Source organism: Alnus glutinosa, chromosome 3, assembly GCF_958979055.1.
Source record: "Alnus glutinosa chromosome 3, dhAlnGlut1.1, whole genome shotgun sequence".
Taxonomy (NCBI): Eukaryota; Viridiplantae; Streptophyta; class Magnoliopsida; order Fagales; family Betulaceae; genus Alnus; species Alnus glutinosa.
Genome location: NC_084888.1, coordinates 3,933,805 through 3,961,562, shown reverse-complemented (window position 1 = coordinate 3,961,562; position 27,758 = coordinate 3,933,805). Strand labels below are relative to the sequence as shown.

Below are 27,758 nucleotides of genomic sequence, written 5' to 3'. Positions count from 1 at the left end.
TATTTTTACACAAAATACAATTTCCAGTGATTTTTACCGGAGGCAAGCCAAACTCATTGCCATGATACTTTTATTGTTTTTCTCAAATTATAATAACTACCAATTAGATTAAGAACCTCTAGATTTATCATCTTTAAAAGATTCTTATTTTTTCTTTAATGAATCTATATCATAAATGACAAATACCAAAATGACAAAATTTAAATTATTTAATTTAAAAATAATAGATGCGTTATTTGTATGTACTTTAATTTGTACACACACTCACATTTAGTGTGAGACTCATGCATATGAGACTCATCTCATATGAAAAATGATTTTTGTACACACATACCTTATACACCTATTATGATCGGTGTGTGTACAATGTGACAAATTAATGTGTGTATAAGATAGGTGTGTGCAAATAACACAACTCCATCTCATAGAGTAATACTTCTTGCACACGTTGTGTATACACTTTGAAAAAAAAAAAAATCTGCTCAACACTCACTTTGTGTACAAAAGTGTGCAAGAAGTATTATTCTTATCCTATATGCATGGATCTCACATCAAATGTGAGTATGTGTATAAAGTGTATACAAATATCATTTGCTTAAAAATAATGATTAATATTTTAACAGATTATACAATAATTTTATGCAAGAGAGATTTGTTTCCAAATGAACATGCCTTCTTGTCATTTATGGTTCATAAAATTAAATCTGATTCGGTGAAGTAATTATTTGAATAAGAAAATTAATGAAATGGAAGAATTCCAGTAACGAGAGTTTATTAAATTGGTGGGCTTTCCTTATTTTTCGTTACCGTAAAGTAGATAGGCATGCACTTGGACATGCATTTTCCATTCGAATATTTTGTTGCTGAACTTTAAAAAACTGAATCTAGCAAAATCAAGTAAAGAACGTGGCTCCAGTATAAAAGTTCCCTTTTGGTGCATGCTTCCTTAACCCTCCAATTTTAATTCCTCTCTACGCAGAAACAATGTTGTCGGGTACTGATGAACAAGTGCATGTTCTAATGGTGACAGCGGCAATGCAAGGTCACCTAAACCCAATGCTAAGGTTCGCCAAACGCCTTGTCTCAAATGGCGTTCATGTAACCCTAGCAACCACCGAACTCGCCCGCCAGCGAATGCTCAAGCACAATACTTTCACTTCCCAAAACACCACAATACAGCTTGAGTTCTTCTCTGATGGCCTTAGCCTTGAGTTTGACCGTGAAAAGAATCTCGAGCTCTTTGTTGAATCGCTGCGAACCACAGCATCCAAAAATCTTTCAGATCTCGTTACCAACCTAGCCAAGGACAACAAATTTTCTTGCATGATTGTCAATGGCTTTATGCCATGGTGGGCTGATGTTGCTGCCGAGCATGGCATCCCGGCCGCGATGCTTTGGAACCAAGCTTCTGCTATATACTCCATATACTATCACTACTTTAAGCATCCAGACTTGTTTCTCGATTTGGAAAATCCAAAAGGGGTCGTACAGTTGCCTGGAATGCCATTGTTAAAGATAGAAGATCTTCCTTCGTTTATCTTCCCTACAAAAAACGCATGCATGACAAAATTGGTTTCTGAATTTGTGCAGTATTTGGATAAGGTAAAATGGGTTTTGGGTGTTTCTGTTTACGAGCTCGAGAAGGAAATAGTAAAGTCCATGGCTTCTCTCACTCCAATTCGCCCCATTGGTCCACTGGTGTCGTCAATTCTACTAGGAAAAGAAGAAACTGTTCCCCTTAAAGTTGATATGTGGAATGCCGAAGATTATTGCATAGAATGGCTAAACAATCAGCCACCTTCCTCTGTCATTTATGTCTCCTTTGGCAGCATGAAGGTATTGTTTTATATTTTAATATTCTTCTCATGTTTGAGTTCAAATTCTCTTTTAATAGGTGAGAATTAAATGTGGTGAATTGTGGAGTAGAGTTCGAACTTAATTATGACTTATGTGATACTTCGTACTATGTTAAATTACCAATAATCTTAAAAATATAGGATGAATTTAATCATTAATATTCTAACAGGTATTATCACAAAAGCAAATGGACAACATAGCCATAGGGTTGAAAAAGAGCAACAAACCTTTCCTTTGGGTAGTTAAGCCACCGGAGAAAGGCTCAGAGAGGAAAGCTGGTGAACTGCCACTAGGGTTCTTGGAAGAGACCGAGGGGATTGGTCTGGTGGTCAGTTGGTGCTCCCAGGAGAAGGTGCTTATGCACCAGGCAGTGGCTTGCTTTATGACTCATTGTGGGTGGAACTCGACGCTGGAGACAGTTGTCGCCGGGGTGCCCGTTATTGCTTATCCGGAGTGGACGGATCAGCTGACAAATGCCAAGCTTTTAACAGATGTTTTTAAGGTCGGGGTGAGAATAAGAAATGGAGAAGACGGGGTTGCTGGCGCAGAGGAGGTTGAGAGGTGCATTGTAGAGGTCATTGACGGGCCAAGGGCAGCAGAGATAAAGAAGAGAGCGATGGAGTTGAAGGAGGCTGCCAAGAAAGCAGTGGAGGACGGTGGCTCTTCTGAACACAACTTCAACCAATTTATCGATGAGATTGCTCGAAAACCTTGCCGTGCTCTTTAGGTTTTAGGTGGCAATGGCTGGCCCTTGTCTGGATATTTCGTAGCCTACAAAATGTGTCCTTAATTCATGTTCGTGCAAATGATTATTTTGCTTCAACATAATAATAACGCTCTTGACTTGTTTCATTTTCGTGTAAATGACATGTCCGGGCTCTCTAGCTATCGCCGTACAATCTGCCGGGAAGAGATCAATATTTAATATTATTTATTGATCATTTTTAATTTTGTTTTGTTATATTTAATTTTAAATGATCGATAAGACTATATATATATATATATACACACACAAACGGGGTAAAATTTAATTTGAACTAAGAAATAGATTCTTTTCCTTTCACTTAAATTAAAATAGATAAGGCATTATTTTATAGAGTAATTCTAGAATTTTTTCCTTCTTTTTTTTTTTTTAAAAAAAAATAATTTTAGAAGTCTCTCATTTGTCACTTTTGTCTTTCTTAAAAAATGAGCTAGCTTTTAAAATTACTATTTGATCAAAATTAATAGTACGTAATCAATTACAAGTTCAATGTTGATTTTAAAAGTTATATCATTTTTAGAGGGATACAAGATATATTTATAGCATTACTCTATTCCATAATGGTTAAGCATATTACTTTTACCATTATTTTTTTTTAAAAAAAATATTAATGCCATCATATTACGGGCTAGGCTTTAATTTTAAAAATTTTGAAATATCAATTGTATTGATACAGTTGACTTAATTACAATCGACCATTAAACTGAAAAAAATGTAGGATTGGACTTAAATATTACAATAGACCATTAAGTTTAAAAATAAAGACTTATGCAAGAGTTTGTTTTGACTGTATGTGATGTTAGTAAAATATTGTCAATCTGATCTACTTTCTTTCTAGTATGGTTTCTAGCATTGGCAGCTTCCAACTAACTATGTATAATAATGAAAATAATGAGGATTTTGTATAAATTAACGGAAAAGCTTCACTTAATTACTGTATTTGAACTTTCATCACGTTGGCAATCATATCTTTAAACTTTAAAAGTATAAATTTAACTCATTCATCTTTTAATTTTTTTCAATTTTATATGTCGTTAGAATTATTCGTATGAGACTTACGTGATCAAATAAGTTTAGGCCACTTAGTCACCTATTTGAATTGTAAATATATGAGTTTTATATAAACTCTCTAACAATTACTGTCCAAATTTCAATTTCAGCTTGTTTTCTACATTAAAAATTTATTGGTCATTTTGGATGGAAAAAAAACTTTGCAACGTGCCACGCAGGTGAGTCAAAGCTCTTTGAGGTGAACATTTTGGCCCAATTTTAGATTATAAAATGACCATATTATCCTAGGGCTTATCTGAATGGAATCAAATGGACATAATGGCCCAGAGCTCTTTTGGTCCTCTAATGGCGACAGATCGAGAACAACCCACCGTTTCCACTGAGTGAACTTTCACATAAAAATTTGACACACATATATTTTAAGACATTCTTAAAAAGAATAAAATATTTAAATTTGAGATAAAGGAATTTTCAATACTCCAATACTGAAAGCAGATTGTCTCTACTAACCAAAATCAAAATATTTCTCCGATAAATTCTCACCAATAATTAAATTTTAGTAATTTTTTTTCCTCAAATCTTAATAAAGTACATGTAATTGAAATGTTTAAAAACTTAAATACCCTAATTTGATAGGTTTGGAAAAGTTAGAGAAATGGCACAAGGTAGAATCCTAACACTCATCAGTCATCATATATCACCTCCTCGTGCCAAGAAAATTCTCATGTTATTTTGGAAGGAAAAAAAAGAAAAGAAAAGAGAAGAGAAACCAATTCCCATGCGAACACAATATCCATCACATTAGGTCGTAAGGGTATTAAAGAAGACAAAAATTGAAACAAAAATCCGAGAATTAACAAAAAAAAAAAAAAAAAAATGAAAATCTTAGAGACATAGTTAACATTTTCTATTCGTACAACCTTTGTAACTGAAATCCATCTTCTCATAGTACCGAATGGACAGCAGCGACAGCGAGAGATGAACCTCGTCTTTGCCCCACCGCCTACACCCCTTCTTCGGCGGAAACGACGTCGTGGACAGAGAGTGCGACAACGACGTCGTCCTGGTCTTGAGGAGCGGCCAGAGAAAGGACGCGTGGAGACGACGGAAGCCTCCGAGGGCGAGGACCACCGTGCGTAGCTGGTCGCTGGCGCACCCGGTGTTAGCCCAGTGGCGCGTGCAGAGCATCTCCCAGAGCCTCTCGTCGTGCGCCGTGTTCCTCCACCGCTTGCTAACGCACGCCGCCGTGGCCAGCGTGCGCTCATCCACGTGCTTCAGTACCTCGAAGAGTAAATCGTCGTCTAGGTTCACCAACGCACTCTCTTCGCGCTCTTCTTCTTCTTCTACGACTACGAGCTTTGTTTTCTTTGTTATCTCGTCGCCGGAGAGGTTACCGGAGTGGAGTGGTCGCTTCATTTTCCGATCACAGCCGCGAGGAATATTGAAGTCTCTCCCTTGTAGCTCTGTATTCAGAAAGGGTGTTTGACTGAAATGGCTTGCGTGCCGTTCATTGCAGGGATTAAAACAAAATTACAGCGAATAAGATTCAAAGTCTCCAAGGCCAGACCAGGCTTTTGTCGCCATTATTCATTGTTTAAGCTTCTTTACACGCAAAGCTACTTTTCGCAATGGTGGAGGAAGACACAGCGAAAAGATGCTGCCTCCTGTTGAGTAAAATGTGTAGCTTTCTGAATGGCGCCTAGCGAAAATCCTAAGATTCCTCTTTTAAGGCCAAGGTGTAGCATCGCCCTAGCTTTTTGTTCTCGGTCTTTTGCTTCCCACGAGTTGCAATATTTTCCCCGGACCAGCTCTTGGCTCAATGGTTGAGACTGCTCGTACACGTCATCAAATTGAATAAATTAATACGATACCACTTATTTAGGCGTTTCATTAAGCTCCGCTGTAGTTGTGGATGCACCAGATGATACTAACGGTTAGATCAATGATTAACGGTTGGGATCATCGCCATGAGCATTTTAAAAAAAAAAAAAACAAAAAAATTGAAAAAAGAAAAAATAAAGAGTAATCCCAACCTGGTGCGGCCTCAATGTTAAACAAAGAGTGGCCGAGTGGTTTCAAAAGCCTACTCCAATATTTTGGGCCAAGAACGTTGGGCTTCTGGGGTGGTCATGTTAGTCTTACATGAAACCAAAAATGGGCTCGGCTGTTGTTTCCCATAAGGCCCTTTTCAGTCTTTTTTTTTTTTGAGGAAATTTGAACAAGTTCAGTCGGTCCAAATATTGGTTATAACGTGTCACATTATTGATTATTGATAAAGTAATGTTATAAACTATATTTCCATCTCATTCTACTTATGCGTAAGAACAGTAGCAGTTTCCCTTAAATTTTTTATCATTTTAGAAAATTAAACCATTTTTTACTTCATTATTTAAATGTTCTCTATAATATCTTCTGATTCTTTCCTTATCTTTTCCTTATATCATTTAAATGTTATTTAAATTAAATGTTAAGATGAAAGAGAAATTATTTAAATATTGTTTCAAATAAATGTTAGAGGAAGGAGAAGAAAAATAAAGTTTTTTATATTAAAATAATGTTAAGAGAATCACTTTTACTTCAATTCCCTAGATGTAAGGTATAACTTTTGGTTCCCTTGGTGTTTCTTTAATTTATGAAACCAAAATTGATTTTTTAGGAGTTTTCCCTACATATAGGGAATGAAATGAGAAATAGGGAAACTGTTTTAGTGTCAAACAAGTTTTGGATTTGTTATTGTTAAAAAAAAAAAGAAGAAAAAATTTCACTTATAATTTTTAAATTTTTATCACTTTTGCAAAGAGGTACCCAAATTTTAAAAAAGTGTTAGTTTATGGTATTCAATTTTCTTTTCTTTTTTTCAATTTTAACCCTATGTTAGAATTTTTTTGTTAAATTCTATTAATATTTCTAAAAACAAGAAAAAAATTAATATTTAAAAGAAAGTAAAGATTTTTCCATAGATATTTTAGCTCCTAGCTAGAGATGCTTGTAGAGGCCGGAGTTACATTTTTAGATAGAGAACATACCCAAAAGCTTCGTCCAAGGTTGCCCGGCCCACAACGACAAGTAGCTAGTTACTGGCCAATGAGAAATGCATGGAGGGCATAGCTGGAACCGTGGAAGCGGTCAACATTTAAAAATTATTGATTCGAAAAGTAAAATATATTCGATCGTCCCCCTAAAACACAAGATATTAATTTGTTTATTGACTGAATCTTAGACTGCTTGTTTTGTCGATTCTCATTCCCCCAAAGTAACATTATTGAGTCTGAAAGAAATGCTTGAGCCGAGAAAAAAAAAGGAGTATCACTTGCTTGACACGAAGAAACTCCTCCAACCTTTTCCTCCATCTCAAAGGAATTTTTATTTATTTATTTTTGTTATCTCCTATCGATCTGATGATTCCCTTTCACTAGAAGACGATGAGAGTGCTACACCCATCTGCTCTTTTCCTCAGATCCATCAAATTTGGATTCTTGTTATATTGTGACATTCTAGTTTGCTGGCACCGTTGCTTCATTAACTGGTTTGTGGAAGGAGAAGGAAACTCAAAAAAATATCTTCTACTTGCATTTGGCATATGCCTCCTCTTAAATAATTCTTTGTTCTAAAAGTTTAAGTCGATATAAAATAATATTATTTAATAATTTAATTGATATTGTAATACCCCTCACGTACGTTTGACGCAGACAAATGAAGACAATAGATATTGGTCAGAGTTTCACCTACTAATAACGAAGTTTTTGGTAGAGTCTCGTTCAGGGATGGACCCATGTAGACAGGCTCCTCTTTTTTTCTTTTTTCTTTTTTAAAGTTAAATACATATGTATTTTTAGGCTTAAAAACTAGACTTGACTTCTACTAAAAATAAAGGGAGAATTTCATATATAACTCCTGATTTTTCATCACTTTTACAATTAGGATATCCATTTTTAAAAAGTATTAATTTAGGGTATCCATCTTTCAATTTTTTAAATTTCAACCATCCATTATAATTTTTCGTTAAATTCTATTAAAATTTTCAAATACTCCTGTTTTTTTCTTTTTTAAAAAAAAAATTATAAAATTTTTCAAAGATACAGACATGGATATTTTTAAAAATTCCGTTAAATTCTTACTAACTTCTAAATCCTTACATTTTTTTTTTTTTAAAAAAAAGGGAGGGGTATTATGGAAATTTGAATAAGGTTTAATGAAAAATTCTAACGGAATTTTGAAATTGAAATAATTGAAAGATAAATACCATTAATTGACACTTTTTAAATATGGGTACCATAATTACAAAAGTGATGAAAGATCAGAAGTTATAAGTGAAATTTTTTCAAAAATAAATTAGGCCTATCTAGATAAAAAATTCCAATTCCATCCCTGGTCTCATCATCAAAGAAAAGTTGAGTCACACCTCTGAAATGAAATCTCATCTCAATAGCTTAAAGCTTTAACAAAAATACTTCATTCATTTGCGTTTAGTTTACAATACACCACTTAATATATTCGATAATGACTAACAGATAAGAATAAAACAAAGATAAAAATAATCCCAAATACAATTCTGATACGGACTTCGTGAAATCAACTTCTTGTACGTACGTAGAACTGTGTAACCATTGAAAGATCGACTTCAACCCATTGATGATTTCAATGGGTTTATAAATTAGGGCCTTAAACGGTGACCTGGCCACTGAACCGACCTTGTCTAATACCATGTTAAATCATCATTTACAAGTTATAAGTCAAGTCAATATCTTTTGTAATATTGATATCATGATATGAAGTTAAAGGTCCGTTTAGGATTGCAATTTCAGTAAATGCAAATTAAAAATTAACAATTTTAAAATGTGCGATTTAAAAACGTAATTAAGCATTCGGCACAATCACAGTTTAGCTTTTAAAATTGCGCGTTTTTTTTTTTTAAAAAAAAACCATCTCATTGCATGTGATTTGAAAAGGCTGAAAATTTGATTTTTCAAATTTGATTTTTTTAAAAACGTAATTTCAGACGATTTATTTTCTGCTATTTGATTTAAAATTGTATTTTTTGTCTACGAAATTGCAATGTGAAACGCACCCAAAGTCATGGAAAGAAGCCAAGAGTTGTTGGTAAGGACCCTATAATTAAGGTCGGTTTCGACCACCCAATTTCATTTCTGGTACCGACCTTGAGAACTGAAAGCACGCAATAAGGCAAATATTGGTCGGATCCCTGGAGCTAACTCACCAAATTGGTCAAGCATCCGCTCTAAAAGTCGAAATTTGTACAAAGGCTAATGTGGAAAGCGTTATTGGGATTCACTTGCAATCTCCACGCCTCATTACTAATGGGAAAAGTGAGTCAAACGCCCACTTTAATTCCCCATTTGCCAAAAAGTCACCCACCGTCCTTAGTCCTTGGCCACCCAAACCATCCCCTTAGCTTATGAAATGGAGATTCCAAACAATCTCTTCTGCTCCATCCTTTTAATTTGTTTGAGAGAATATATTTGAAGGAGTGATCGATCAAACATGGGGGTCACGGAAAACAACTCGAGAACATCGACAATGAGGCACTTGCGTCTACTTCTGCTGCTCTTGATCATCATCATGCTTGCGCTTGCACTTGCACACCCGTGCCTGGTTGATGGTCGGCCCCTTCATCGACCGGAGGCGATGACCACGAGCGAGAGTACTGATCATAATCATCCTGAGGCTGTTGATCATGGGGGAGAAAGTGAAACCGTAAGAAAAGCTTCGTTTTCTAAACCTCCCAACAACGTGGGTACTGGTCGGGTTTTGGTGAGGGATCAAGTCTTTACTACGTTGGCATCTGGACCCAGCAGGAAAGGCTCTGGCCACTAGGCATCTCAGCTCACTCACTCTGTCTCGAATTTCCCCTGCTTCTTTTCTTGTGTCACACTCTTATTTGTAAATTATGTATCGTAGCAAATTTAGACGACTAGGCATTTGTCATCGATCAATATAATGAAACACCTTTCATTGATTCTGTCAAAGTTGGTCTGTGATTTTGGAAGGTAACCACAGTTTGCCACTCCAAAGTAAAAGGGCCAACTTCCATGCAATTGTAGATAGATATCAACTCATTTTGAAGAGTTAGTTCAAGCGAGCGCCGCGCAAATTTTTTCGTACTCAACGCTATGAAGCAGCTGATCGAGAACATGCTCTCTCGAGCGAATGCCGTGCGAACTCTCGAGATTATGAGAATCAAATCTCAATGTTATCATCAAGCTCAATTGGTAAGACATGCAGCTCATTTTGGCAAGAATAGAGTATATATGTTCATTTGGCAAGAGTAAAACATTACTTTCTCTCCAAGTAATGTAATCTTATTTATTAGGTAGTATATTTTCTTCTACATGTAGAAAAGCAGCGATATTTTTCTTAATTATTCCTTGAGCTTGTTGAATAAAAGTATGTCCATGCCAAAAAGTGCCAAGGAAAATTACATGAATTCCATTCTTTTACAGTAGAAAGCTGAACCTTTAGGCTGGGTGGGCTAGCTAGGCAGACGCCAGTTCATGTATATAGTAGTTCCTCAACATTCTGTCCATAATTCTCAAAATAAATAGCCAATCAAGTCGAAAATACCAGAAACTTAATTATGCAAAGTTTTCTTTATTTCTTTTTTTTTTTTTTTTCGTGGTAAGGACATTCCGAGATTCCCACCTTTACATATAATAATTATAAGAGTGATTTACTGATTTAGACCTCAAAGAATATGTACGTCCATCGGCATTCAGTTGAGGAACATACTTTTATTTTTGATTTTTCACTTTTTTTCCCCTCTTTTTGTTTCCTCTCTTTCCCACTTTTTAAACAGGTCATCAGCGTTGTGAATGTGAAATTTTCTCAATTGGGGGAAGACCATAAAGCATTTGGATCCTCTCCTGTTCATTGGAGGCGCAAATTTGTTCAAAAAAATGAAATAAAATGACAAGTGTACCCATTCACTTAAACTATTCGGTTCCTTTGTCCATTGTTATAGGTGAGATCGACTATGAAATTTGGAATTCTATTTAGCGCATATTGGACTCATATATATTAATTAGTACTTTATTTCTATTTTTCCAAAGTTTATGTGGTTTTTTTAAAATTATTATTGAATTTGAGATGAATCACTATTTAATTTTGATTCAACATGATTTTAAAAACAACGATAAAAATTTAGCCCATCCGATAAATTTTTAATTTATTTATTATTATTATTATTATTTTTTTTTTCATCTTTTTGGACAGAATGTAAGTTACGTGTGTTGTGACTTTTTAGCCCCTAAACTCCCAAAAAAATTCTGGAGTGTGTTTAAAAAAAAAAACACAAAACTTAAAAAAGGGTTAAATACAAAATAAAAAAGTTTTTTTTTTAAATTTTTTTCTTCTCTGAAAAAAAAAAAAAGGGAGTAGTTATAAAGTAGGGGGTATAGTTGTTTTTTAACATTTTCATAGAATGTGAAATAACAACTATGTCTTTACTTTATAACTAAATGGAGAGAATCCAAATTCCCTTCGAAGGGAGTGTTTGCCCCCTCTCACCCTACTCTAACTCTGCCATTTCCCACGAGCATGAATTTGGTTATAATTCATATTTTTCACCTGAAATAAAAAACCCTAAAAAACCCATAAATCCTAAACACCCCCCCCCCCCCAAAAAAAAAAAGTTCAATGACTTATCCTTTAAGGACAGCCTCATGGAGCAGCTGAGCCAAGCTTGCCCTCCAACAAAGTTCTGTACAGGAATGAAAAAATCAACAAATCAAGACAAGACATATCACTTTGTTAGCCTGAATTTTCAAAGTTTTAGAGTATATTTAGTACGTGAAATGACTATTCCATTAAAAAAATAAAAAACTTTTATTATAAATGGAAGAAGGTAGGATAAAATATCTTTTGCGTTAGAGTATATGATAGGATATAATCCAATGCATTGTTCTGAGCAATGTAATAACCAATGATTTTTCATTTTGGCTTTATTAGATATTACCTACAATGTAGGTAAGCGTCTAAGGTGGAACTACCTCAAATGTCCTTGTCTTTCTCTCACTTTTTCTCTTTGTTCTCAAAATCTGCTTCATCTCTTTCTTACATTTTATTATAAATTTCTACATCATCTCCCACTTTACTTTCAGTCTCTCTGGGCCTAGGGCAGGGAGTTTCCCTTGCACAGGCAACCAGAAGTAGCAGGCAAATCTAGTTTGTGATTTGGGAGGAAACAAAGTCAAATACTGTCTAAACAATGCAAGGGAAAAGTAGTCCAAATTACAACAGATATTCACAATTAGAAGCAGCTAGCGATAATATTACAACCCAAAAAACAAATTATGAAGTTCACAAAGGCATAGCTAACATAGTTTGTAGAGGCTAGAGAACTAAGAGAAACAACCAAATATAATTATCTAGCATCATCAATTCTCATCTGGGAGAAGACTTCACTCGCTTTAACGTAGGAGCTATCATCCATAAGAATAGGCGTATCATCTCTCTCAAACGACATGCTAATCGAAGGAAACCGCTGAACATTGGGCATCACGAATGCTACTGAGGAATTGGTCATGCTGTCCTCATGAGGCTCTCTCCCCATTGCATTTTGCTGAAGCTGTAACGTATATTCCAAGTCCCATAGAACATCAGACATATTAGGCCGATCAGTACCACTTTCTTGTAAGCATTTCTCTGTTGTCTCGATGAATTTTCTTAGGGAGTTGGGATCAATCTGACCCTTCACCAAAGGATCGATAATCTCTTCAAGCAACCCTTTCTTCTTGCGTATCATTGCCCATTCCGCTAAATTCACCTGCTCTCTTTGAAGCATTGGATCTATTGGGGGCCTTGCACACAGCACCTCAAGAAGAACAACGCCAAATGAGTATACATCAGATTTTTCTGTCAACTGTTGGGTCTTAAAATACTCGGGATCGAGATAACCAAAAGTGCCTTTGACAACTGTGCTGACATGGGTTTCATCCAGAGGACCTGTTTTCGAAAGGCCGAAGTCGGCAACCTTAGCGACAAGATTCTCATCAAGTAAGATGTTGGTGGACTTAACATCACGGTGGATGGTGCCCCCTGCTGAACCTTTGTGGAGGTATTGAAGACCCCTTGCTGCACCAATGCAAATTTCAAGCCTTTGCTTCCAAGGCAAACGAGGCTTGTCAGAAGCGTATAGATGATCCCTTAAAGTCCCTTTTTCCATGAACTCATAGACAAGAATCATCTCCGACCTCTCGTCGCAATACCCAATCAGTTGAACAAGATTGCGGTGGCGAATTTTGGACAGAATCATGATCTCCGTTTGGAATTCCGGAAGGCCTTGGTTTGACCCGGGCTCACTCCGTTTCACGGCAACTTTCTTGCCATCCCTCAAAGTTCCTCTATAGACAATCCCAAAACCACCCTTACCAATCAGTAATTTCTTATCGAAGTTGTTTGTCACAGATTGAATTTCGGCAAAAGGCATCTTCAACCCGAGATTCAAATTGGCGCCAAGGGAGCCATTTACGGTTCCCTCTGTCACCCTGCTGTGAGAACTCCCTCCTCCAAATACAGGTACTGGTGACCAGTCTGAATTTTCAGCAGGCTTCGGCTTCCTGCTTTTGAAAACCAAAGAGAGTACAACCGCCAAAATGCAGATTAGAACCAACCCTCCAATAACCGAACCAACTACAAGAGAAACATGGTTATTCTTGGGCGCGCTCACTGTAGGAACTGAACCTGAATTATTCGTCAGTATCTCCTTTATTTCCAGCCCATTCAGAAAGGCATTTATCTGATCAGAATCTGTCCGAGGGCCTATACTGATATTCATAAATCCAGATTCATCAGAATCAACCACAAAATCGAGATAAAAAGGTTCAGCTAACTGGTTAGCATGTTCATAGGAATCGATCTTCTTACTGAAGTTACCATAAATATAAAGATTGAATGTCAGAGTGGCAAGTGATGTACTAATAATGTCGCAGAAGTGAAATCGAACGAGATGTACAGCACTCTTCGTAACATTAAAAGACCATGTTATGTTGAAAAGATTGGATTGACTGCTAGAATTAATTATATTCATCTCTTTTGCAGTCTGGTAGACCAGATCTGGGGCAGTATATTCAGTGACGCTTCCCTGGTAATTAGGCCTACCGGAGTGAATTGGGGCATCGACGGCAGCGCTTGGATTATAGATATACCCATTGTCCGGAACCCAGTTTCTCCATAGCAATTCATTATCTGGTGTGAGTGTAGGGCCTCCAACGTTGATCCTGTAAATGCTCTGTAAAGTCTTCGAGAGCACACCCTTGTAGTTATTGTTACTTAATCCTGCAGGACTAACATGTTGGGCATCATCAACGATGAGATCAGGAGGGGCAAGGAAGACTTCTATGGCATTTATAAATGCAAAAGATGATCCTCGAGGAACAAAGTACAATTTGAATTTTCGAGAATTGATGGTGAGTAAGAATTCCTTTAGTATAGGGGAGTTGCTATTGTTTTCGGGAGTGAAATTAAGCAACAAAGAAAACCCAGATGCCGACACGTCAAAAAGAGCTGTGGAGAGATTAGTCAGAGTACTTGGGGAGGAGAAAGCAAAGAAATGGAGACGTACAAAATAGGTACCAGGGTCTTCGATGTTGAACTCATACGCAGAGTTATGTCGGAAAATTCTTGCTGTCTGATAGAGCAGTGATGCGCCTGGGGACGGGTTGCTGTCTTTCACGGGGCTGCTTTGCCCTGTAAGGGAAACGGAAGTGGAAATCAAGTCACTGGAATTCGAGTCCCCGACGAAATTCCGGAGGGCGGCGTTCACGTTGGTATCTGAACCACAGTTGATGAAGTACTTGGTTGGGGGAGTGTAAGCAGCCAAAGACAGAAACTGAAGGGAAAAGAAGTGAAGGAGAAAAAGAAGAAGTGGAAATAGAGGGATATGGATCTTGTGGAGCTGAAGCTTTTCCATGAATATGGCGGATACAGCTTTGCTTCCTCTCAGTCAGGGCAATGCTTATCTGACAATTGTGGACCTTGAATGAAGACAGAAATCTTGTAGGAGGAAGACTCAGAATAGGTCTTCGATCTAGTGGACTTTGAAGCTGAATTATGGACCATCCGTGATAATTTTCCAATACGAAAAGTCTGAGCCAACTCATAAATAACCGTGCGCATACAGTTGAGGACAATTTCGGGGTTTCAATAGGCTGCAATTAAGCCAAAAACATCTATTGATATTTAGAAAGTTTGAACTGTCCAAAAGCACTGAATATCATTTTGTGTCTGGAAGAGAATAGCTATATATAGCAGTAAACTCCGGCGGCCAGTTTGGAGCAAGCAGGAGGGGTTGAACACAATGATAAAAATTACATTTTTATTTTAAAATATAATAACTTTTTTCATTTTTTATATCACATCAATAACTTTTTATTATTATTCAAATAAATAAATAACTCATTATAATACAATTTTTTTTTGTATATAAATTTTTTTTACTTTATGTCACATTAATCGGTTCTTACTACCACTAAATAAAATTCACCACTAATATGAGGAAAAGGGTTGTCAAATGGGGCCCCTATTTGGATTTTGGAAGATAATAACAATTTTTTGTCAACAATTTCACACTTAATTAGACGCCACTTTCAAAAGTAGAAGGATGATAATAATGATACGCAATGCACATATTCTATTTGGTACAAAAACTTATATAAGCAAGGATTGGTTGATAAGAATATGGGCACCCCATTAATTAAGGATCTTTCTGGGGTTGTTGGAGGTGATGCTGTTGCGCGCATCTGATCTCACTTGTCAAGTCGACTCTTACTAGTTTCAAGGGCGAAATTCCAGACCGCCGCAATAAGCCTCAAAAATTATTTTCTGCTTCCCTGGTCGTGGAGAAGTTCACTTCAAAATCTAATCATTGCATTTGGGTGAATATATGTAAAAACAGATAATTATCGAGGTTTGACTTTTGTAAGGAGTCCTCTAACCTTTGTTTGTATTATTATTATATAGGTTGGGGAAATAGTTGAATGCATTATTTCATGTTGTGGGCCGAACGCGTTAACGTACTCAAGGGGCAGAAGACTGTTATGATATGGACGTGGCAATGGACAAGGAAGTATGGCAGGACTAGTCTAATGAGTCTAGCTAGGTTTATTTAAGTATATATAATTAGGATTTTTTCTCTAAGGTGGATAAATTATTTGCATGTTATATATATATATATATATATGCAGTCTTATGTTATTGCTTCCTATTAGGTTATTTTGAGTTTTATGTTATCCTTTCTATTAGATTAGTTTGAGTTCTATGTTGCTTCTTCCTAATAGATAAGTTTAAGTGAATGTTTATCCACGCTTGTTGAGGTATGATAGGAGTGTGGCGAGCTGTACTTTAATCCTACGAAGGTTACGTTATCTATTTAAAGAGATGAACGCTTGAATAAAAAGTATCAAAGAATTAATCCAAACTTTGTGTTTGACAAAGAGTCCTAGGATCCCTAGTTCTTCCAAATTAACAAAATAAGTATTAAGTAAGAACAAGAAGCAAGATTATGCACTTATTCTTTCCAAAAGACGTTTATTCATTTCAGGCAAATATGCTTCGAGAAATGATATCTCTACACCTCTTGCACATCTTTTACATATCTTATTTTTAAATTTATTATTAAATTTAAATGATCTAATATGAGTCCTACAAATTTAATGGTCAATTTAAAACTTTGTTGTATTGAGATGTATAAAAAATACATATGAGATGCATTTGTATAATTTCTCATAAGCTTCTTATGTGAGAAACCTGTCATCATCTCCTTTATAGTCTTAAGTTACAACCTAATAGCTTGTTAAATGGATTTATTTGTTTGTTTGATTGCGGTTTATGGGTTTTCATTGGTGTAGCCTTAAACATAATGAGAAATCCTACTTTGTATTTTATTGTCTTTCTCGATTGATATAACATTATCAATTCACCATTGACCGGTTTGGAGCCTAATAGCCGGTCTAAAGGTGGTTCATTCACCTCAACACGTACCTAAGCCACCCTATAATTTTTTTATTAGTTCGTTGTCACGATTTGAGCCATTCATCTAAAAAAACAAAAAACAAAAAACACGGGCTAAAAATATATGAAGTAATTGCAACATTGGTCCCTGAGATTAGTCTAAATTACAAATCACTCCCTGTGATACAAAAAGTTCATGGAGGGTCTTTGTGGTAAACTATAATTACGAATCACTTCCTGAATTTGTTTTCCGTCCATCAAGTTAACAGAATCCGTTAATTTGCCATGTCAAACTTAATAGAAAATCGACATGTGTCAATTACAATAAAAAAAATATTAAAAATATTAAAATTAAAAATTTATTATTATTATTATTTTTTTTAAAAAAATAGAAAATAGTGAAAGGGTGGCTGCCCAACTAGGGGTGGCCAGGCCACTCTCGATGGCGAGGGGTGGTGCGTGGCCACTCCCGAAGGGGTGGCTGCTTTCACTATTTTTTTTAAAAAAAATATAATTTTAATGTTTTATTTATTTATATTTTAAATATATTTATATTTTTTATTGTAATGGACACGTGTTGATTTCTTATTGAGTATGACGTGACGAAATTAAGTTAACTTGGTGGACGAAAAACGGGCTTAGGAAGTTATTCGTAATTATAGTTTACCGCAATGACCCGCTATGAACTTTTTGTATCACAATGAATGATTTATAATTTAGGCCAACTCAAAAATTAATGATGCAATAATCCTAAAAATATTAACAGAAGTTACTTTTTCGGTGCGGACAATACTTGATGTGCAACTGAGGATGCAATCAGGTTGATGGTACAACCAAAATGGAAAAAGAAAGAAAAGAAAAGTGATTTTGCAAATCAAAGATAATAATATTAAAAGAAAGACTATAAAGTTGATGTTGAATTTACAGTCGCGGGGTTCTTGTAAATGATATTTGGCCTTTTCCCTTTGGGCGATATATATATAATTTTTATATAGATGTGCTCATTGTGTTCTTTTTTCATTCTACTATTTCGTCTGTGTTTATGACTATTTTGATGTTTCAAATAGTAGGTGATTTTTTGCGAGCATAATAACCATATCTCCTCCCAATTTAATGGGAATAGGATATTCTACATTTTATTTGATGAAATCAAATAAATGTATATTATTAAATACATTAACTTTAAATTTACCATAAAATAGATGGTATCCATTTCATTAAATAAAGGGTAATGCTTGGGAGAAGCATTATTTCCAGAATTCATCCGAAAATAGTGCTTCTCAGTAGCACTGCTCTTAAATAAAATGCACACAATTCCCATCTGCTTTGTCAATGCAAGGCCAATCTTACACTCGTATATTTGTATTAGCTATACCAAATTCGCTTTAGCAACACAAAAAAAAAAAAAAAAAGTCTTTTAAAAAGGGTCAATTATTTTATTTCAAAACTCAGTCTTCCGGCCACCTTGAGTTTAAGGAAATTTTAGAATATAGGACTTCCATTTAGGTTTGAGAGATTTTCCATACTTAAAAATTTACAATAGAAGTGTGATTGTAATCAAATCTTACATTTCTTGTATACACTCCACTTACCCATTTTTCCTATAAATATAGTGATTTGTATTATAAATGTTAGGTTATGCGTTGGTGAGAATCTATATCAAAACAAATTGGTGTTAAGTTTAGGTTTTGTTACACTAAGTTGGCACTTGATCTGGAATTCAAAATGCTGGGCGCATGTTGAAGAGCCGAGTGGCTCATTCGGTACCTCGGTTGGTGGGCGTTCGAATGACACATTTTACATGATTCTCTAACCCTTTGGTCGGAATGATGGTCTCATGGGGTTCAAATGACATACTTCGAAGCGCAACAAGAAGAATGCCATAACCTTTTGATTGGTATAGTGTCTGCACATCGTTTAAACGAGTGGCTTCAATGAAATAGTTTGAGAATTCGAGAATGTCATGGTTGGTGGAGGAGTTGGAGCTCGTCCAAACGGGATAAGGAGCGAATGAAGAAATAAAGGCTGGCAGAACACCACGGTCGCAATCACGGTTGGACAAAGTCCGAATGGAGTGGAAGATCACAAGTGGCAGAGCCGCTCAGTCGAACCACATCAGAATGCCTCCAGTGTATAATTTGTGAAATCTTGCCGCTTTCAAACGAGTTATATTAATCTCTCATTTGAATGCCCCCTTCAAAAGTTGTTTCTTTCAATAATAGACTTGCATAAAAATATTGTTTTTTCCCTGGGTCTATATAAATTTTAGAGTGCACGATTTTCTACAAGCCTTGGGGCCCATTTTTAAAATGATAGCAAGAAAGATTATATATATAGTTTTATTTTCAGGAATCAGATATAATAATCTTTCAGTTTAGTGGTACTTGTCCACTTTTGGAAAAATGAAATATATCAACACGGGATTTCTATGTTAGAGCTGAGGCAAGGCATAACACAATACATATAAGGTGGGATCCATATAAGTGGAATCTATCACATGAGTTTCACCTTATATGTCTTGTATTGTGCAAGTATTGTACAATTATTTTGTGCACCAATCACAACTCCAAATGAGAAGAACGGTTCAAATGTGATGAGCTTTTGAGGAACGATATTGTTGGGGATAAATCCCACTCAACCCGATCCAAAGAGGAGATTCAAAAGTCTAATAAGGTCCAAACAGATAAGAATAATGGTCAGATAAGAATAATGATCATTATCAGAAGTCTAAGAAGATATCAGATCAGAAGTCTAAGAAGATACTCAATTAGAAGTCTAGTAAAGGATAGAAGTCCAATTAGAACTCGGACAGCAGTTCTAGATCAACAAGGAGCAGGAGTCCTAATCCAGGTTTGACTCCACCTCTATGCCTATAAATAGGCCCATACCCCAGGTATAAACTGAGACTCAATTTTTATGCACAAAGCATTATTTTCTCACAGAAGCTAATTTAGGCATCGGAGCGGGACCCCCGGAAGGGTCCCTAGGTTTTGTTGTTTTGCAGAGTTATTGAGAAGCGTGAAGAACATCAAAGGAACGTGCAGATTCACACCATACCGGAAACTGTACCAACAGTTTGGCGCCGTCTGTGGGAAACGATTATTCGTTCCTCATAAAAGAAAAAGAAGATCCAGCATGGTGATGAACACACGTTCCGGAAGCCAGACCAACCGACAGCCCGTGGCCCCACAGGAACCGGCTATTCAGAATAATTTGCAGCCTCCACCGAACCCTCCCCCGGGGGGTGGAGATCAAGATCGCATAGCAGCGTTGGAAGCCCAGATTGAAGACTTAAATGCAGAATTGTTACGCATGAGGACGAGACAGCCCAATCCCGAGATGAACAGGGATGAGCGTGAGAAAGAAGATCACAATAGCAACATTAATCCTCGGAGGGAGGATGACCGCCAAGGAGATCTGAGCAGAATTATTGCCGAGCTGGAGAGAAGGTGCACGGACATGGAGATGGAAAGAAAGGACAAAGGCAGATCCGTAATGGTGGACAAGCTCCTAATGGGTACAGACTCACCCTTCACCAGACGGGTGGCAGACTATCAGCTTCCCGATAAGTTTAAGGTACCCCAAATTCTAAGTTATGCAGGAGACAGAGATCCCTTGGATCACCTAGAGAATTTCAAAGCTCATCTAGACCTTCACGGGACACCCGATGAAGTAGCATGTCGGGCCTTCCCTCTTACTCTTTCGGGGAATGCCCGAGACTGGTTCAGGAAGCTGCCCCCGAATTCCGTTGATCAGTTCAAGGAATTGTCCAAGATATTCCTAACGGAGTTCTTGGCTTTCCGGACAAGGAAGAAGCCTTCGGGATATTTGCTATCATTGCACCAGCAGGGCAATGAGAGTCTTAAGGAGTTTATGGCTCGGTTCAACCGAGAGAAGGCTACGGTCGAAGATCCGACCGAGGATATGATCTTTGCTGCCATTTATCAGGGAATTTCACCCGAGGAGCCTTTGATGAAGAAGCTGATCCGGAAGCAACCGAGTACCTTGCAGGGCCTCATGGATAAGGTAGAAGAATTCATCAATCAGGAAGAGACGCTGAAGTCTATGGCCAGTTCTAGACTACCCCGAGAGACAGCCCCAGAAAAGAAAAGGAAAGAATTCAAGAAAGCTGAATGGGAAGAGCAGAGGCAGGTAAAGAAGTTCAAAGATTACAACTTTACACCTCTCAATGCCGAGATATCAGAAGTCCTCATGGAGATCAAGAGAGATCCGGCGTTTCGGGAACCGCAAAAGATACCAGGTAATCCTCCTTATAGGAATGCAGGGAAGTATTGTGATTTCCATAAACAAGCAGGTCATCACACCGAGGGGTGCGTAACCCTAAGGTTGTTAATAGAAGAATTCATAAAGAATGGCAAGCTGGTTCGGTTCTTGGGAGAGCGACGGAACCATCAAGGAAATAACAGGCCTCGGAATCATCAGGACTATCAGCCCCGAGATCAACAGCCACGGGATTACTATCCCCGAGACCGTCCTCAGCTAGACGAAAGGCATCAAGAGAATGCTCCCCGAGATGACATAGAAAGAAGAGAGGATCGAAGAAGCAGAAGCCCACAGCATAGAGAGCCGAGGCAACAGCAGTATCTGCCCGTGATCCCATAAAAAGGACTCTCGGGAATTTCAGGCTTGCTTTTATTTTTTAGTATTTATATTTGCAAAGAACTAGACTTTTATTTTTAATTCAGACTAGACAGAAAATTCCCCAGATTTTGGGAATAAGTATTTTCAGAATAAATGAATAAAGCTGACTTAAGCATCGAAGTGTTCCCGGTCTAGGGACCAGGAACCCGTTGATGTTGTTTTTTTTGCAGGCAAAAACTCTCGGATCAGTCCTAGCCGAGAGTCTCGGATCAGTCCTAGCTGAGACCAAAACTTCTTGGATCAGTCCTAGCCGAGAAGGAGCCTCTCGGATCAGTCCTAGCCGAGAGCAAGAAAAACTTCTCGGATCAGTCCTAGCCGAGAAGGAGCCTCTCGGATCAGTCCTAGCCGAGAGCAAGAACAACTTCTCGGATCAGTCCTAGCCGAGAAGGAGCCTCTCGGATCAGTCCTAGCCGAGAGCAAGAAAAACTTCTCGGATCAGTCCTAGCCGAGAAGGAGCCTCTCGGATCAGTCCTAGCCGAGAGCAAGAAAAACTTCTCGGATCAGTCCTAGCCGAGAAGGAGCCTCTCGGATCAGTCCTAGCCGAGAGCAAGAACAACTTCTCGGATCAGTCCTAGCCGAGAAGGAGCCTCTCGGATCAGTCCTAGCCGAGAGCAAGAAAAACTTCTCGGATCAGTCCTAGCCGAGAAGGAGCCTCTCGGATCAGTCCTAGCCGAGAGCAAGAAAAAACTTCTCGGATCAGTCCTAGCCGAGAGTCTCGGATCAGTCCTAGCCAAGACCAAGAAGAAAACTCTCGGATCAGTCCTAGCCGAGAGTCCCGGATCAGTCCTAGCCGAGAGCAAGAAGAAACTTCTCGGGGGGTCGGATTTAACCCTCGGGTTTTGCAGATTTTTCAAGATACAGGGAGAAAACCCTAAGGAAAAACAAGAAGGTAATTGGGGGGTAAGATTTAACCCTCGGGTTTTGCAGGTTAGCAGGTTTTCAGAAGGAGACAAAGATCGGGTTTCCTTAGACATGGAATTCCCATTATTCAAGCAAGCTTTGGATAAGGGAATTGGGGGGTAACTGTTGGGGATAAATCCCACTCAACCCGATCCAAAGAGGAGATTCAAAAGTCTAATAAGGTCCAAACAGATAAGAATAATGATCAGATAAGAATAATGATCATTATCAGAAGTCTAAGAAGATATCAGATCAGAAGTCTAAGAAGATACTCAATTAGAAGTCTAGTAAAGGATAGAAGTCCAATTAGAACTCGGACAGCAGTTCTAGATCAACAAGGAGCAGGAGTCCTAATCCAGGTTTGACTCCACCTCTATGCCTATAAATAGGCCCATACCCCAGGTATAAATTGAGACTCAATTTTTATGCACAAAGCATTATTTTCTCACAGAAGCTAATTTAGGCATCGGAGCGGGACCCCCGGAAGGGTCCCTAGGTTTTGTTGTTTTGCAGAGTTATTGAGAAGCGTGAAGAACATCAAAGGAACGTGCAGATTCACACCATACCGGAAACTGTACCAACAGATATGAACAATAGCAATATCCTACCTAATTTCTTCATCCAAAGTTCAGTCACTTCAAGATTATTGGACATGGGTCACTCTACTCGTAAAAAAGTAATATGAAGAAAGAGACTTGCTACATAGGGGACGCATGAGCGTCCCCTGTGAGCATTTTATTATAAAAAAATAATTTTTTATTAAAAAGTTGGCTTTGATGGGAAAATAATTTTTTATTAAAAAGTTGACTTTGATGTCCCATCAAAGCCAACTTTTTTAATAAAAATTTATTTTTTTATTATATATAGGTGATGGGGGACGGATGAGTGTCCCCATCCAGCATTTCCCATGAAGAAATGACCCATGGAGTAGAAGTCAGAAAAAGGAACCTTTATCTTTTAGGATCAACTATTTCTTTATATATATACGACTATCTTCGTCTTAGACAAATGAAAAATGCTAAAATTATAATTTTATTTCACTTTTATGTTATTTTGCTGAATATAGTACTGCTAATCACCTTTTGAATAAGTTTAAGGCTGATTGTTAATGACGTATCAACAAAGTATAAAATTACCATACAAATGCTATTTTTTTTTTTTTGGGATTATGACATCAATGAGTGCCTTGGGTTTCAAGCACAAGAGACATAAATAATAACAAATTAAAGTCTAAGACAAATTTTGATCATCTCATATTCAAATTCAAAATTCCATGGGTTTCATTAAATCATGGTACTTGTTCGATCAAGGGCGAATTCGTCGGTTTTTTTTATTTGTGCAAGCTATCCATACCCAGGGGGATTAACTAGGATGCTCGATCTCCATAGTAATAGAGACTAGAGAATCGAGCAATGACACAATATTGATAGCAATTTACCCCAAAATAATGGAGACGATCTGGCTGATTCTGGCAACTTCAATTCTCAATTGGATTTAGATTTCACAGTTTCAGTAATCAGCTGTATCAGAATCATCATCCCCTACAATGGGTGCTTCATCATCTTCCTGAAGAGGAAAATTCCATGCAGCAGGAAACTGGAACCCCTCCAATGAAGTAATATTTGTCGTGCTGACTTCATGTTGGTCTCTGTGCATGACAGGTTCCTGAAGCTGTTGTGCGTATATCAAGTCATACACCACTTCACGCATGCTAGGCCTCTCAACACTATTTTGCTTCAAACACTTCTCGGCAGTTTCACTAAACTTCCGCAATGAACCAGGCTTAATTTTCCCAACTAGCATGGGATCAATAATTTTCTCAAGTTGGCCTTCCCTATGCAGCTGCATCGCCCATTCAATAAGGCACCCCTCCTCCGTCGGAAGCGAGTTGTCATTGGGGGGTCTAGCACAAAGAACTTCGAAAAGCACAACTCCGAAGGAGTACACATCAGATTTTTCTGTCAACTGTAGGGTGCTGAAGTATTCTGGATCAAGATAACCAAAGCTACCCTTTACATTCGTGGTGTAATTGTCTGGATCAGGAGGCCCCGACTTTGAAAGGCCAAAGTCAGCAACTTTTGCCACATAATCTTTATCAAGCAAAATGTTGGTTGACTTCACATCACGGTGTATGATTCTTCCTGCCTGAGTATGTAGATAATCTAGGCCATTTGCCGCACCAACGCAAATTTCAAGTCTTTGCATCCAAGATAATTCAGATAGCGAAGATGATTTCTCAGAAGTGTCATCTGTATGATAGAGATGATCTCTGAGAGTCCCCTTTTCCATGAATTCATAAACTAGGATCATCTCAGACTCTTCATCGCAATACCCAATCAAAGATACTAAATGGCGGTAGCGGATTTGAGATAACACCATGATCTCCGTTTGGAATTCATGAAGACCCTGCCCATGCCCTGCTTCACTTCGTTTCACAGCCACTGTCACACCCCGAAGAGTTCCTTTGTAGACTTTCCCAAATCCACCCTTACCAATCAAATGTTTTGCATTGAAGTACCCAGTTGCACGCCGTATTTCTGCAAAAGATATCCTTAAACTGAAGTTTAGATTAGGAGCAAGGGATGCAAGAGAACTTTCAGTCAACCTGTTGTTAGAATTAAACCCTCCATAAAGAAGCTCTAAACTTTGATCAGGCTCTTGTTTCCTGCATTTCAAACCAGTGGCCACCACCACTACCAAAATGACAAATGCCCCACTGCTTATAAGACCAATTATAACGGGGGAGAACTTCTTTCTTTTTGATTCACTTTCCATAGGAATGGAACTTGATTTCTCCATGAACTCCAGAATCTCCAGCCCATTCAAAAAGGCATCACGAATGGTTGAGTCCTCCAGCACGCCTATACTAACATTCATAAATCCTGAATCATCTGAATCAACCACAAAATCCAAGCAGAATGGAGCAGCCAGCTGATTTGGAATTATATCATAAGGCCAGATCATCTTACTATAGTTCCTATTGATATAGAGATTGAACCACAAGTCATTACGTGTTGTGCTTACTATGTCGCAAAAATGGACCCGAACAAAGTGTGTAGCATTATTGTTGACGGGAAAACTCCAAGTAGCATTTGAAATACTGGAATTGCTGCTATCATTTGCATTCAGGTGCTTGGCTGTCTGATAGACTAAATATGGTGCAAAATACTTAGTCACCCGGCTTCCAGTCTGGTAATTAGGCGTTGAACTATAGTACGTATTACTCGCAGTAACCGATCTGAGTAAGTAATTATCATCTGGCACCCAATTCCTCCATAAATCATCAGTACCGTTGATATAGTCACCTCCAACGTTGATCCTATGGATTGTATGTAGAGCCTGAGAGATCAAACCACTGTAGGTAACATTATCTCCTGTAGAAGTTATGCGAGTGGTTTCATTGAGGAAGAAGTCATCAGGGGCAGGAAAGACTTCTATGGCGTTTACGAAAGCCAAAGATGACTCTTGAGAAGGTATGAAGTAGATTTTAAATTTTCCTTTTGGGATGGTGAGAAAGAATTCCTCAATCCTTGGAGAAGTAGTAATGTTTCGGATGCTATAATTTGTCAAAAGCGAAAACCCAGAAGCCCAAACATCGAACAGAGCAACAGACAGATCAAGAGATGAAGAGAGAACAAAGAAATGGAGGAAATGGAGGCGTACTATGTATGTACCGTTCTCGCTGATGTCGAACTCATATGAGGATGTCTTTTCGTAAACTCTTGCTGTTTGATACAGATTTTGATACTGAGTGTCTGTGGATGAGTTGCTGCTTTTGACAGCTTTGCCTTTTCCAGCAGAGAAATCTCGGTCGCCAACAAAGACCCGCCAGCCATCGGCAGAGGTTATGTTGTGGGACGCTCCACAGTTGATGAAGTACTTATCAGGAACAGTGTAAGCTGATGAGAGAAGCAGAAGTGAAGAGAAATGGAGAGGTAAGAGAAGACAGAGTTGGAGATCAAGCTGAAGCTTACAGGAGTGAAGCTTTTCCATGGAGTTTTTGGTAAGAGTAGCTACTTTTTCAGGGGGGGTTTGGGTATCTGAGACTGAGAGTGGAATAAAGTAGGCAACAATCATTCATGAAAGTGGAAATATGAAACAAGGACTATGACCTGAGTTGGATATATTCTAGCTATTTCGAAAAGAAATTGGCATACATGATAATGATAATACTACTACTAATAATAATAATAATAATAATATATAAAAAGAAAAAGAAAACGTTTACACCAATCCATCAACCGAAGCTCAACTGGAAAAAGCAACAAAAATATACCGCAAAATTATTGGATATAGGTCACTTTAGTCGTAAATAAAAGAGTAATGTTTTTTTTTTTTTTTTTTTTTTAATTTTTTTTTTATAATTCTTATATAATTTTTATATAAGTTTAATAATTTTTTTTAAGATCAATTATTAAATATTTAGAGCTTACTTATAGGAATACAAATTCTATAATCGATAATATAAAAATGTAGTTAAAGTTATATAAAAATTATGTAAGAATTATAAAGAAAACATTATTCTAAACAGAAAAGCAGTATACGAAGAGATGGCCCATAGAAGAAAAAAAAGGAATCTTTATCTTTTAGCACCACCTTTTTCTTTAGATAAGATTATTGTTGAAAATTATTTCGTGGAAATTAAAGTTTCTTTGCAAATTTAAAATTTCAACCTTCTTTTTATTTTTGTTTTACACTTTGTCTGACGTTGGAAAGTTGTGAGAATTTGTTATGCTATATAAGGTATTGTAAATAATTCAATAAATAAAACTTTAATATATATATTTAAAAAAAAAAGTTGAAAAGAGAAAAAGGCTAGGGTGGCTGCATGCTACCCTAGATGCCTTTCGGCCACCCCTGCTACCTTTGAACCGATAGCCGCCCATTTTTTCTTTTCAAATATATATTTTTAAAATATATTTTTAAGCTTTTTTTTTATTTATATTTTTTTATTATGGTCGATATGTGTCGTCATCTTATTGGTACTGGCGTGGCACTTAATGGAATCTGTCAAAATTTTTAACAGAATTTAACTATAGAGAGTGGTTTGTAAATTAAGTCAACCACAAAAATTTTTGAATTAATTTTAATATTAGAGAGATCGATTTGTAATTTAGGCCGACCACAAAGACTAATGATGTAATTTTCTCTAAAATCAATGGCACTTGTTCAAGGATGAATTCGTCAGTTTTTTTTTATTTGTGCAAGTTATCCATACCCAGGAGGATTAGGATGCTCTCCATTTCAAGTGAAACATGCGAATAAGGATGCATTTGAGATTGTGATTTTATAAATAATAAGTGTAATTTTAAACTAAATCGCAGAACCTAAATTATTTAAGAATTGCATTTTTTTGAAAATTGCTATTTGAAAATACAGAAAATTTACTTTTTCAAATTGTAGGTGAGATGATGTTTTTTTTTTTTTTTTAAAAAAAAATAAAGGTTAATTTGTAATTTTAAAGGTTAAACTATAATTTTGCCAATTGCTAAACTGTGTTTTTAAAAATTAATTTTTTAAATAGTATATTTTTAAATTATTATTTTAAATCGCACTTTTTAAAATCGCAAACAAAGAATCATGATATATATTTTACTAG

The 27,758-nt window shown here is 37.0% G+C and overlaps 4 protein-coding genes across 4 annotated transcripts; 1 reads left to right on the top strand and 3 right to left on the bottom strand.

The window, feature by feature from the left end:
• The first annotated feature begins 1,005 nt into the window (after positions 1–1,005).
• LOC133862672 (UDP-glycosyltransferase 84B2-like) lies at positions 1,006–2,584 on the top strand. Its single transcript, XM_062298516.1, has 2 exons — positions 1,006–1,836; positions 2,027–2,584. Exons 1-2 carry the CDS (start codon positions 1,021–1,023, stop codon positions 2,582–2,584), a joined length of 1,374 nt encoding a protein of 457 aa, XP_062154500.1. The 5' UTR covers positions 1,006–1,020.
• Positions 2,585–4,414: 1,830 nt separating this feature from the next.
• On the bottom strand, positions 4,415–5,344 carry LOC133864233 (F-box protein GID2-like). Its single transcript, XM_062300518.1, has one exon. The coding sequence runs from the start codon at positions 5,045–5,047 to the stop codon at positions 4,529–4,531; it is 519 nt and encodes a 172-aa protein (XP_062156502.1). The 5' UTR covers positions 5,048–5,344; the 3' UTR covers positions 4,415–4,528.
• A 6,525-nt stretch (positions 5,345–11,869) lies between these two features.
• On the bottom strand, positions 11,870–14,839 carry LOC133863037 (probable receptor-like protein kinase At5g24010). The gene has a single exon (XM_062299008.1). It carries the CDS (start codon positions 14,556–14,558, stop codon positions 12,012–12,014), a length of 2,547 nt encoding a protein of 848 aa, XP_062154992.1. The 5' UTR covers positions 14,559–14,839; the 3' UTR covers positions 11,870–12,011.
• Positions 14,840–23,415: 8,576 nt separating this feature from the next.
• Positions 23,416–26,251, bottom strand: LOC133864125 (probable receptor-like protein kinase At2g23200). Its single transcript, XM_062300351.1, has one exon. It carries the CDS (start codon positions 26,234–26,236, stop codon positions 23,669–23,671), a length of 2,568 nt encoding a protein of 855 aa, XP_062156335.1. The 5' UTR covers positions 26,237–26,251; the 3' UTR covers positions 23,416–23,668.
• Between the last annotated feature and the right edge of the window lie 1,507 nt (positions 26,252–27,758).

Bases quoted from the DNA above. Each gene is read 5' to 3' on its own strand.
- LOC133862672 (XM_062298516.1), top strand. From the start codon at position 1,021: ATGGTGACAGCGGCAATGCAAGGTCACCTAAACCCAATGCTAAGGTTC. The intron at 1,837-2,026 runs GTATTGTTTTAT...ATATTCTAACAG, and splicing joins TCTCCTTTGGCAGCATGAAG to GTATTATCACAAAAGCAAAT.
- LOC133864233 (XM_062300518.1), bottom strand. From the start codon at position 5,047: ATGAAGCGACCACTCCACTCCGGTAACCTCTCCGGCGACGAGATAACA.
- LOC133863037 (XM_062299008.1), bottom strand. From the start codon at position 14,558: ATGGAAAAGCTTCAGCTCCACAAGATCCATATCCCTCTATTTCCACTT.
- LOC133864125 (XM_062300351.1), bottom strand. From the start codon at position 26,236: ATGATTGTTGCCTACTTTATTCCACTCTCAGTCTCAGATACCCAAACC.